General features: G+C 46.8%; 2 protein-coding genes across 4 annotated transcripts in view; one reads left to right on the top strand and one right to left on the bottom strand.

Moving 5' to 3' along the window:
* The window catches only part of FILIP1L (filamin A interacting protein 1 like), a 304,322-nt gene extending 296,608 nt beyond the window's left edge, over positions 1–7,714 (top strand). The window contains exon 4 of one of the 3 annotated variants that reach the window (XM_030583072.1): positions 5,885–7,714. In XM_030583072.1, the coding sequence (XP_030438932.1) occupies positions 5,885–5,930 (46 nt within the window). In that variant the 3' untranslated portion in view covers positions 5,931–7,714. The remainder of the gene's footprint in view (positions 1–5,884) is intronic. The other 2 variants (XM_030583061.1, XM_030583056.1) reach the window with 2 other exon arrangements.
* CMSS1 (cms1 ribosomal small subunit homolog) overlaps positions 1–13,189 on the bottom strand; it is a 383,107-nt gene that overhangs the window by 360,299 nt on the left and 9,619 nt on the right. The window lies entirely within an intron of this gene.

Raw genomic sequence — 13,189 nt, 5'->3', positions numbered from 1 at the left:
GAGGTTTTTAAGAACAGGTGAGACAAACCTCTCTGTCAGATGGTCTAGGTATACTTGTCCTGATTCAGCACAGGGGAGGATGGACTAGAACTAGATAACCTCTCCAGGTTCTTTCCAGCCTTGTATGTCTATGATTCTATGAATGGAGGAATGAATGAAACCTGCCATTGATTATGTGATTTCTAGAGCTTAAATAAATGCAGAGCCTTTGGATGTGCACACCATTAATTTTTAAAATGGAATTTGAAAAGGGTCAATCCCCTAACATATTAAACTAATGTGATGTCACTACACTTGTTTGTGAGCAAACACTGCATTATGAAAGTGTATGCAAGAACTGAGACCTTACTTTATTTTTTTTTATTAGCTGTATTAACCTTTGCAGTTTTACTGGAATTATGGTATTTAGATCTCATTTGTGCATGCTGTCTCTCATGGAGCAGGGTTAAAGTTGTGGTTATTTTATTAAGATTAACATGTATTACTTTGAGAAGTGCAATCTTAGTTCTTAATATCCTGGGGGATTTCCCCCCCCACACCAAACTCAAACATTCACACATAAATATGTACCTGCAACTGTAACTCCATCTTTGTGAAGTTTTTGATCAGTCTACTTGATACCTATTACAGATCTTTTGCAAGGGCACTTTTAGTCCATGCAACACATAGCAACTGCCTGTTCTTATTGAATTTATGCCTTTAGCTAAAAGAATCATTTCTACTTGAATCTCTGCTCAGCTTTTGTATAAATTAAAAAAAAAAAAAGCTTTGTGTTCTCCAACAAAGGGAATGTTACTATAAGGATACTGAAAACTATTACACATAAACAAGTTGTGTAAGAATACAACACCACTTTTTTATTTCTTGAAGGATAATTGTCATTATGAATTGTCAAAACTGTCTTTATGAAAAGGTGAACAAATTCTATAGAAGAGTTCATTGAAAATATTGATGCTATTTGTCTAAAGTGAAAAACAAAACGCTGCTATTGCAGAGTATGTTGTGTACCTGTAACACTGACTAATTCATGGGGTATTGTGTTACAAGATGGCTTTGACTTCCTCTTGTCATTATCTCCCCCATCCTTTTCCCCTCCAGATAACTTATTCCAATGGTCTCACTAAATGTGATTTGTGGGGCAGCTGCAGTTTTGAAATTAGGCTAACATGGATCTTTTTGCAGCGAGAGTGAATTTCTAATTCCCAAATAAAGTGAGTCAGTGGTGACCACGGCAACCAGACTCAGGATTGTTCTGCTCCAGGCAAACCAATATCCTGGCACCCAACCAACACTATTTTTTAACTTCACAGCTAGAACTTTAAATTGCTTTAATCAAAGACATTATGGCAACACATCATACAAGCACAGTTGCGGCAATCTCTGCAAAGGTATGACTGCAATACGTATGGCTCTAAACAACTGATAAGAAATTCCCCCTCAGTACTTAAACATTAAAGAGTCAATCTAATGAGAAATGTTTTCAGAATTCTCCCTACAAGGTGTATTTTGTGATAAACTTACAGGAAGTAGTCAAGAACTAGTTTCCTCAGATGTAAGAAGAAACCTGTAGGCTTTCTTCTAATTATTTCATTTACCAAACTTACATCTATCTGAAAGATAAAGTGTAGGCTATTAGGGCCAGAGTCTGCAAGATGTTGAACTCTCACATCCCAAAGAAGTCTTTGGGAGAAAAGGCTGCTCATCATCCCCCACGAGACACTCAGCACCTTGCAGAACTGGGCCTTAGTGTGCATTATAAATAATGGTTTCAAAATAATTACAACACCAAGAAACACATTAGAGACAACTTATAAAAAAAGTTATCAATTTGATTCCATATTATGTTATAAATTTCATCAGAGCAATTCTGGAGAAATGTCTCCAGTCAGGCTTCATTTTCAGTAGACCTCCTAACTCATTAGAAACCTATCAGAAGGAGACTGGTAAGTCATAAGATCAGCCTGTCTTTCACATCTAGGTCATCAGCTAGATTCCACTCCCAGTGAGTGCTGACTGGCTGCAGCACTTGTTGAAGGGGATGTTGTGAAAGTAAAAACTATAAATGGATCGAAAAGAATTAGATAAATTCATGAAGGATACGTCCATTAATGGCTATTAGCCAAGATGGCCCAGGATGCAACCTCATGCACTAGCTGTCCCTAAGCTTCTGACTCTCAGATGCTGAGACTGAATGACCAGAGGAGTGATCACTTGGTGTTGCCCTGTTCTGTTCATTCCCTTTGAAGCATCTGGTACTGGCTGCTGTCAGAAGACAGGATACTGGGCTAGATGGACCATTGGTCTGACCCAGTATGGCCATTCTTATGACTGACGCTATTTAGCACCATCATTGCCAGTCTCCATTGAGAGGCCAAAGACTGAACAGGCTTGGCAAATGAAAATTCCAATTGAACTAACTTCTAATCTGACAATGCTAGTCTGTACCTTACGTTATGAAAATAGGCCCCAAACCCACCAGCTACAGTACCACTTCCAGCTCTCCACACAATTCTAGTGCTGGTGAGCCACTACAGAAATTAAACTTCCTGGTCTTGCTCCCTTCTTGGAATACTGCAATTAATCTCCACCCCCGGCATCCTGGTCCATGTAGCATTGACCAAAGGAAGCAAACAAGCAACTGGTAGAGTCAGTCACCGCAACCTGATGGAGTTGAGGGGGACAAGGAAAGTATGAAGAATAAATATGGAGAGACCTGGTCACAGACAGGAAGGGGACAGAAACAATCTCTGAACAACATAGGACCACCACTGCTCCTGGAGGTGGTCCCTTCAAGTCAGAGGGTTGTGGCACATTGGTTGTAGGCAATGAAGTTTGTATCATTGCTGCCGGTGCTCCTCCTGCTGTACAGAAAAAGGACTTCAATCTCCATAGCTGTCAAGCCAGCATCTCTCACTTGCACTAATTTAACCTCAAAAGCCTGTTGAATGTCCCTTATCAACTCCATGCAATATCACTATCACATTTTTTAAAGTGTTAGTAACATGATGTTTTAAATTTACATCATGATGATGTGGGAGAGGAGATATTACACTGAACACTCTTTTTGATATTCCACAATGTAGTAATTGACTGTGAAGCAAGCACACCAACTCACTGCTTTAAGTTAGAACCCCTATTTCCGATTACAGAAGTTATGGGCTTGATGCAGAAACTATTGGGTGTGGTTCTTCAGGTTAGTTTATTATAATGGTCCCTTCCAGACTTAAAAATCATTGCATAATTAATCACTTACAAACAGTATATACATTCACACCGCAAAAAAAGTGAGAACTATTACCAAAATAATAAATTTGTGTTTTTTCTTCAACAGTTGTGAGGATATAATCATGAAAGAGAAGCTGACATAATAAATCATTCTAATGGTGTGGCCAAAAATACACAAATGACCACTCCCATATTACCTGCTTGGATATATATTCTGTGATTTTTATCCCTCTTAGGTGAATTTGAAAATCTGTTTCAAACAAACACTTTGTTTTAATGGGTGTTTTCTTCCAACTTTAAATTTTGCTAAGGTACAGAACACGCCGCAGGGGGGAGGTTGTCAGGGAATGCATTGGTTGGAAAAAGAAGCTTATCCCATTGGTTAGTTTATATTTTTTGCACTGGAGTTGGTTTAGATGTGCTTGTCAATGTATACTGGTCCTTTAGTTGAGAATCTTAAATATTATTCTGATAAGCACCTTCAGCTTTAGGAAAAGTGCTTTTTAAAAAATCTGAACAAATAAATAAAAAGTTAGACAAGAAAATAGCATTTTATTTTTTTAATCCCAAAGTTGGCAGGATATTTTAAATCAGGGGTCGGCAACCTTTCAGAAGCAGTGTGCCAAGTCTTCATTTATTCACTCTAATTTAAGGTTTCGCGTGCCGGTAATACATTTTAATATTTTTTAGAAGGTCTCTCTCTGTAAGTCGATATATTATATAACAAAACTAGTGTTGTATTGTAAAATAAACAGGGTTTTCAAAATGTCTAAGAAGCTTCATTTAAAATGAAATTAAAATGTTGATCTTAAGCTGCTGGCCCGCTCAGCCCGCTGCTGGTCTGAGGTTCTGTTCACCTAGGCCGGCAGCGGGCTGAGCGGGGCCTGTGGCCAGGACCCCGGCTGGCAAGGGTCCGTTAGCCAGAACCCAGACCAGCAGCGGGCTGTGCGGGGCTGGCGGCCAGGACCCAGAGGGCTGGGGGCAGAGGGCTGGAGTCAGGGCTGGGGGCTGGGTATGTGAGCGGGTGTAGGTGTCAGGGCAGAGTGGGCGCTGGGTATGGGTGGGGATGCCAGAGTTAGGGCTAGGGTTGCGGGCGGGGGGGGGGATGAAGGAGTCAAGCAGAGGGCTGGGTATGTATGAGGAAGGCATAGGGCTCAGGGCAGGGGCCTGGGGGGGAGTGTGGGGCTCAGGGCAGAGGGAGTAGTGTGGGGGGGAGGGGTCAGGGCTCAGGGGAGAGTGCTAGGTGACTGGCCCCCTAATAACTCTCAACACAGCTGCTCCTTCTCCCCTGACTACCCCTTCCTGGGACCCCACCCCCTATCTAAGCCTCCCTGTTCCTTGTCCCCAGATTGGACTCTACCTCCTACCTGTCCCCTGACTGCCCTGACCCTTATCTACACCCCTGTCCCCAGCCAGACGCCCAGGACTCCCATGCCTATCCAACCACACCCTGCCCCCCAACTCCCTGGCTGCCCCAACCCCTTTCCACACCCCTGCCTCCTGACAGGACCCCCAGAAATCCCAACTCATACACTTCCCCAGCTCCTTGTCCCCTGACCACCCCCTTCAGAGCCCCTCCCCAACTTCCACCCCAGGACACTCCTTGCTCCCGGTCCCCTGACTGCCCTGACCCCTATTCACCCCTTGCCCCCTCACAAATCCCGGGACTCCCATGCCCCTTCCAACCCCCCACCTCTAACCCACCCTGCTCCCTGTCCCCTAACTGCCCCCACTCCTTATCCAACCCCCCCAGCCCTGGGCCCCTTACCATGAGGCTCCACACAGAGCTAGAGATGCTGCTCCACGGGAGCAAACAGCCCTGCCCCTCCAGCTGAGCGGGGAGCATGTCTGTCTCCCCGCGGAAGCGCACAGCCCCGACCCCCAGAGCGCTGCACGCGGTGGCAGGGCTCCAGGGGAGGGGAGAGGCGGGGGGGGAGCCGGCAGAGGAGAGCGCACTCTGCTTGAGGGGGGCATGATTTTTAGTGGCATGTTGGAGTCCTGGCAGGCTCCAGTGTGCCATTAAAAATTGGCTCGCGTGCCGTGTTTGGCACGCGTGCCATAGGTTGCCGACCCCTGTTTTAAATGTATGCATCTCACACTGTAAATTCTGACTGATTTCCTCCTACATGTCAAACAATGTAAAAGCATTCTATATTGTCCATCTTATGCAGTCTAAACTGAACGCTAGACTTTTCATCCATCCTATGCAGAGAATAAAGAAGTGAATTAAACTAAGGGAAAATTCTGTAACAGCTTCTTAACTTAATGGTCACTTGTATCAAACTAAGTACTTGCATGTGGCAGCAACTGGCTCCATAGAGGGACCCTGACGACAGGAGCACAGATACAGGATGTAGACTGCAGATTATGTGATCTGTACAGTAATCACCTGTTCCCACTGCTACTAACGCACACCCCAGAGATCAAAATTATAAAGAGATCTCCAAATAAAGAGGGAATAAAGTACAATACCACAATAATATCACAGATTTTGAGAGGAAAGGGGCTCATATGTATCTGCCATATAATTTCCTCCATACTCATGCTTTAAATTCCATTTGCTAGAGCACATTTTGGGACTTTACTTCAGTAACCATCATGATAGATTATTATCCTGTGTGTTCTACAAACCAAGTACTTATGTGTTTATGGTTGGCAGGTTTCAAAAAATTCTTACTTCAGAGTCCTATCCACAGGAAAACTGATGTCGAATTCAACATATATGGAGCTAAGAATGATGATGCAACTATATACCACATGCCAATTTGTTCACTGCAAGTTTTTGTTACCACGTAACATTACTGGGCTCTAATTAGGTCAGACTGCCATGGAGCCCAGATCCACCATCTTCCAGGACTTGCACAACCCAGAAAGCGGCTTATATTCTGTGCCCAATAGCATCTTGCCATGTAATACTCAAACATGCTATCTGAAAATGTAATTATTTAATGGACTGTAAAATAAATTACTGTAACTGTCTGTATGCCACTTTCATATTATGTGGATTAAATGATGGAAAAAGATGCTTAGGTACTCAGACCCTTCAGTGCTCTTTTATGTAATGTTCTCAGCAAAAAAAGAAGACTGCTTCTTGAGCTCCACATTGTATGTCATTACACTTACACTTCCAGTTGGACCAAACACATTTTATTTTTGGATGAATATTCTGCAGTACCTACTGGCACAGCATGGAGCAATTAGTCTCAGGGCTAAAAACAATAGGCACAAGCTTAATGTATTGCTATGGAGTGGGTAAGGGGAAGAGCATGCACTGTGGGTCAGTGCTTACAGCCCTTTTCACAAGCCTGTGCATTCACCATGTTCTGTTTCATTTTTGCTGCTCGCTTCCAACATCAAATATCAAGTCAACGAGAATCCACCTCACTTTACTTTGCCAAACATGAACACGTAGAAGTATTAAAAAAAACTATAATTTGTATTCAGCAAGTCACAGAGAGCTGGATACAAGGCAGCTTTAATGTTAACAGAACATTTTATTACTGAAAGATACACAGAAGTGAAAAACAGTCTGAAATTCAGCACTTGGAATTCAAAGCCTTACAGGATAAGAGCACTGAGAGTGTTATTAGAGTGGAACACTCTTTTACTCCAGTAATGCAATCCATTACAAGTATATGTGGCCCTGCACCAATAATTCAGGATATTACCATCCACACAGTGGAACCAAATTGGCAATTTTTGAAACATCATCCACTTGACATCAGTTTATACCACACCTCACTCTTGCAAGAAAAGATTTTATGACTTATTCCAATAAGATTTATGGCCTATCATTTTTAGAAGACAATTTGGGGGACTTATCTATGTATAGCTTATGAATTCCAATTTCATGTTATGAACGCTCTGTATATTTAGGCTGACTGCCTTTTGTACATACTCGTACATCACACTTCTTATGTTAAGGAGAGAGGGAGCAGCGCCTGAGTGCCTGCCTCTGATAGATATGGTCTTTAAGAACCACAAACAACTGAATAGGTCCTGCCCCTATCCTAGCTGAGCAATGGTTATGCCACAGAATGTGGCCAAAGCTGCAATAAACTAGTTTTTCAAATCTGGACTCCAGTTGGGGGTGGTAACCAAGCATCAGATCACATGAGGGGGACCTGGAGGCTGACCAGGAGGTTCTCATGGAAAGAAGACAAGAAGTTATAAAAGGACCAGCTCTCTCTCTCACCAAGAGAAATGTGTACAGGAGGAGAGAAGCCCAGGAGAGGGGATTTGGAAGCCTGAAAGAGCAATGACCAAATCCCAAAGAATGTTAAACAGTAGTGAGTAAACTTAGGCAGGGAATGGCATAGAGGCGTTTCTTATTTTACATGGATCTGTATATCTCTTGTACTGTCTCAAATAAAGAGTGACTAATTTAAGAAATCCCTCTGCAAAGTCTGTGTCCTACTGGCTTCAACCACGTGTCCCTGAACAATTAAACTATAAACAGTACTCACTGTGACAAAATGAGAAAATGTCTGTATTATATTTTTATAAATATTAAACGTGACTCTGTTTCCCTGTTCAGTTTAGCATTATTAACACTTCCTGGATGCACACAGTTGAATCAAAGGAGGCTGGAAAAGGAGGATTGTTAAGAAATCCAGGAAAGGTAAAACAATGACACAGACAAGATAACTCTGATGTACCCAACTTCAAAGGAGGTAAGATAACAATGGTTGCCTCCATCCAGGCTAAAAGGAGGCAAAAAAACTGAAGACTCTAGAAAAGGGAGGCAGCTTAGAGGGTAAGCTGAGAGGCTGGCCAGGATGAGTCAGGGCTTGTCTACATCAGAAAGTTGCAGCGCTGGTGAGGGAGTTACAGCGCTGCAACTTTGAAGGTGTACACATCTGCAGGGCACCACCAGCGCTGCAACTCCCTGTTTGCAGCGCTGGCCGTACTCCCGTTTTGTCTCGGGTGTAGAGGATCCAGCGCTGGTGATCCAGCGCTGGTAATCCAATGTAGACAGTTAGCAGCGCTTTTCTTGACCTCCGTGGAAGGAGGAAGCCTCTGGTAATCAAGCTGGTTTCCTTTCCCGGTTTGCTCTCTCGGTCCCGGAGCCACCCAGCAAACCGCAGGGAAGGAGACCTGCTTGCTCGGGGTTCCGGGACCGAGAGAGCAAACCGGGAACGCCACGGTTTGCTCTCTCGGTCCCGGAGCCACCCAGCAAACCGCAGGGAAGGAGACCTGCTTGCTCGGGGTTCCGGGACCGAGAGAGCAAACCGGGAAAGGAAACCAGCTTCGCCGCGGTTTGCTCTCTCGGTCCCGGAACCCCGAGCAAGCAGGTCTCCTTCCCTGCGGTTTGCTGGGTGGCTCCGGGAACGCGAGAGCAAACCGCGGCGTTCCCGGTTTGCTCTCTCAGTCCCGGAACCCCGAGCAAGCAGGTCTCCTTCCCTGCGGTTTGCTGGGTGGCTCCGGGACCGAGAGAGCAAACCGCGGCGTTCCCGGTTTGCTCTCTCAGTCCCGGAACCCCGAGCAAGCAGGTCTCCTTCCCTGCGGTTTGCTGGGTGGCTCCGGGACCAAGAGAGCAAACCGCGGGGAAGCTGGTTTGCTCTCTCGGTCCCGGAACCCCGAGCAAGCAGGTCTCCTTCCCTGCGGTTTGCTGGGTGGCTCCGGGACCGAGAGAGCAAACCGCGGCGTTCCCGGTTTGCTCTCTCGGTCCCGGAACCCCGAGCAAGCAGGTCTCCTTCCCTGCGGTTTGCTGGCTGGCTCCGGGACCGAGAGAGCAAACCGCGGCGTTCCCGGTTTGCTCTCTCGGTCCCGGAACCCCGAGCAAGCAGGTCTCCTTCCCTGCGGTTTGCTGGGTGGCTCCGGGACCGAGAGAGCAAACCGCGGGGAAGCTGGTTTCCTTTCCCGGTTTGCTCTCTCGTCCCGGAACCCCCCTTGAAGCCGCCCAACAGCGCTGCAGTGTGGCCACATCTAACACCACTTGCAGCGCTGGTTGCTGTAAGTGTGGCCACTCTGCAGCGCTGGCCCTATACAGCTGTACTAATACAGCTGTAACAACCAGCGCTGCAAAATTTTAGATGTAGACATGGCCTCAGTGAAAAGACTGACAGTGTGACTGAGACACACTGAGGCTTGGTCTACACTATGCATTTAAACTGAATTTAGCAGCCTTAAACTGATTTAACCCTGCACCTATCCACACAACGAAGCCCTTTATATCGATATAAAGGGCTCTTTAAACCGATTTCTGTACTCCTCCCTGATGAGGGGAGTAGCGCTGAAATCGGTATTGCCATGTCGGATTAGGGTTAGTGTGGCCGCAAATCAACGGTATTGGCCTCCGGGCAGTATCCCACAGTGCACCATTGTGACCGCTCTGGAAAGCAATCTGAACTCGGATGCACTGGCCAGGTAGACAGGAAAAGCCCCGTGAACTTTTGAATTTCATTTCCTGTTTGCCCAGCTTGGAGCTCTGATCAGCATGGGTGGCGATGCAGTCCCAAATCCAAAAAGAGCTCCAGCATGGACCGTACGGGAGATACTGGATCTGATCGCTGTATGAGGAGACAAATCTGTTCTACCAGAGTTCCGTTACAGAAGACAAAATGACAAAGCATTTGAAAAAATCTCCAGGCTATGATAAGAGTTCACAGCACAGTGCTGTGTGACAAGCGTAACGGAAAGCCAAAGAATCAAATGGACGCTCATGGAGGAAGGGAGGGGGTACTGAGGACTCCAGCTATCCCACAGTCCCCGCAGTCTCCAAAAAGCATTTGCATTCTTGGCTGAGCTCCCAATGCCTGAAGGGTCAAAAACATTTTCCCGGGTGTTTCAGGGTATATGTCGTCAATTTACACCCTTCCCCCACCCCAAAAGAAAAGGGGGAAAAAACGTTTCTCGCCTTTTTTCAATGTCACCCTAGGTTTACTGCATGCTGCTAATAGACGGGGTTCTGCAATGCTGAACACCAGCATCCCCTTCCCAGTGGCAGACGGTACAATATGACTGCTAGCCATCATCATCATCAGCCCATGAGTGCTCCTGGCTGGCCTCGGTGAGGTCGGCTGGGGGCGCCTGGGTAAAGATGGGAATGACTCCCGGTCATTCCCAGCAGATGGTACAGAACGGCTGGTAACCGTCCTCATCATAGCAACTGGAGGCTGAGCTCTATCAGCCCCCCTCTTTCATGTCTAAAGAAAAGATTCCGTACTGCCTGGACTATCATAGCAGCGGGAGGCTGCGCTCCTTTCCCCCCTACCACCCTTTAATGTCCTGCCTGGACTATCATAGCAGCTGGAGGCTGCCTCCCCCTCATTTTATCTCACTAAAAAGTCAGTGTTTCTTCTTCCTGCATTCTTTATTACTTTACCAGACAAATGGGGGGACACTGCCACGGTAGCCTAGGAGGGTTGGGGGAGGAGGGAAGCAACGGGTGGGGTTGTTGCAGTGGCACCCCCTAGAATGGCATGCAGCTCATCATTTCTGTGGGATCTGTGGGGCTCTGACACGGAGCGGCTGTGCTCTCTGGTTCTCTAGTACACTTGCCCCATACTCTAGGCAGGACTGACTCTATTTTAGACAAAACATAAAGAAGGGAATGACCCGGAGAGTCATTCCCATTTTTGTCAATGAGCCCCCGGCCGACCTCAGCGAGGCCAGCCACGAGCACCCATGACAGCAGCAAACAGTACAAAACGACTGATAACCGTCATCTCATCACCGATTTACAATGGCAGATGATGCAATAGGGATGGTAACCGTCTCTGCTACCTTACAAAGGCAAATGAATGCTGCTGTGTAGCACTGCAGTACCGCGTCTGTCAGCAGCATCCAGTACACACATGGTGACAGTGACAAGGCAAAACGGGCTCCATGGTTGCCATGCTATGGCATCTGCCAGGGCAATCCAGGGAAAAAGGGCGCAAAATGATTGTCTGCCATTGCTTTCACGGAGGAAGGACTGAGTGATGACATTTACCCAGAATCACCTGCGACACTGTTTCTGCATTGGGATCTCAACCCAGAATTCCAATGGGCAGGGGAGACTGCGGGAACTATGGGATAGCTACCCACAGTGCAACGCTCCGGAAATCGACGCTAGCCTCGGTACATGGACGCACACCGCCAAATTAATGTGCTTAGTGTGGCTGTGTGCACTCGACTTTATACAATCTGTTTTACAAAACCGGTAAAGTCGGAATAATCCCGTAGTGTAGACATACCCAGAGATACAGATGCTGTGAGCAAGACAAGCTGATACTCATGGCAAGAGATGAAGTTAACTGAGCTGAGGGGAACTTATAAAAGTATAAACACCACCTTTGCAGGTAGCACTTTTACTGTTGTTACACTTTGGTCTAAATACTTTGTGCTTTTGAGAAATGAATGAACAAAACTTTGTTTTGAAGCGGCAGTTTTGAGTCACTTCGTCAACTGCTGTCAGCAGCTCCCAAAGGGAAACTCTGGCAGGGTCCATCAGCAGTTGGATCTGCTCACTTGGTCAGGGTTAGTTACCAGGGGGGTGTAACCCAGGTCCTGGGGTCTGAGAGTGGATGAGTTGTGGAATTCCACTCCAGCCTGATATCTGTGGGATGCACTCAGAGAGACCCCCAAGAAGGGACAGTAGTGCAGCTAACCCAGTAACCATGTGTCATAAACAGATAGCTAAGGGTTAATGTCTCTTTCACCTGGAGCACCTGACCAGAGGACCAATCAGGAAACCGGATTTTTTCAACTTTGGGTGGAGGGAATTGTGTGTCTGAGGTCTTTGTTTTCTGGCTGCCTGCTTTCTCTGAGCTTTGGAGAAGTAGTTCTGTTTTCTAATCTTCTGTTTCTAAGTGTAAGGACAAAGAGATCAGATAGTAAGTTATATGGTTTCTTTTCTTTGGTATTTGCATGAATATAAGTGCTGGAGTGCTTTGATTTGTATTCTTTTTGAATAAGGCTGTTTATTCAATATTCTTTTAAGAAATTGCCCTGTATTGTGTCATCTTAATACAGAGAGACCATTTGTATTTTTTCTTTCTTTTTATATAAAGCTTTCTTTTAAGACCTGTTGGAGTTTTTCTTTACTTCAGGGAAATTGAGTCTGTACTCACCAGGGAATTGGTGGGGAGGAAGAAATCAGGGGAGATCTGTGTGTGCTGAAGTGGCTAGCCTGATTTTGCATTCCCTCTGGGTGAAGAGGAAAGTGCTTTTGTTTCCAGGACTGGAAACGGAGAGGAAGAGTCACTCTGGCCATGTCTACATCTAAAATTTTGCAGCGCTGGTTGTTACAGCTGTATTAGTACAGCTGTATAGGGCCAGCGCTGCAGAGTGGCCACACTTACATCAACCAGCGCTGCAAGTGGTGTTAGATGTGGCCACACTGCAGCGCTGTTGGGCGGCTTCAAGGGGGGGTTCGGGGAATGCGAGAGCAAACCGGGAAAGGAGACCAGCTTCGCCGCGGTTTGCTCTCGCGTTCCCCGAACCCCTCTGCAAACCGCAGGGAAGGAGACCTGCTTGCTCGGGGTTCGGGGAACGCGAGAGCAAACCGGGGAAGGAGACCAGCTTCGCCGCGGTTTGCTCTCGCGTTCCCCGAACCCCTCTGCAAACCGCAGGGAAGGAGACCTGCTTGCTCGGGGTTCGGGGAACGCGAGAGCAAACCGGGAAAGGAGACCAGCTTCGCCACGGTTTGCTCTCGCGTTCCCCGAACCCCTCTGCAAACCGCAGGGAAGGAGACCTGCTTGCTCGGGGTTCGGGGAACGCGAGAGCAAACCGGGGAAGGAGACCAGCTTCGCCGCGGTTTGCTCTCGCGTTCCCTGAACCCCTCTGCAAACCGCAGGGAAGGAGACCTGCTTGCTCGGGGTTCGGGGAACGCGAGAGCAAACCGGGGAAGGAGACCAGCTTCGCCGCGGTTTGCTCTCGCGTTCCCCGAACCCCTCTGCAAACCGCAGGGAAGGAGACCTGCTTGCTCGAGGTTCGGGGAACGCGAGAGCAAACCGGGAAAGGAGACCAGCTTCGCCGC

The sequence above is a fragment of the Gopherus evgoodei genome, chromosome 1 (assembly GCF_007399415.2).
Source record: "Gopherus evgoodei ecotype Sinaloan lineage chromosome 1, rGopEvg1_v1.p, whole genome shotgun sequence".
Lineage (NCBI taxonomy): Eukaryota > Metazoa > Chordata > Testudines > Testudinidae > Gopherus > Gopherus evgoodei.
The sequence above is the reverse complement of the archived record's forward strand: the minus strand, read 5'-3'. Positions and strand labels throughout refer to the sequence as shown.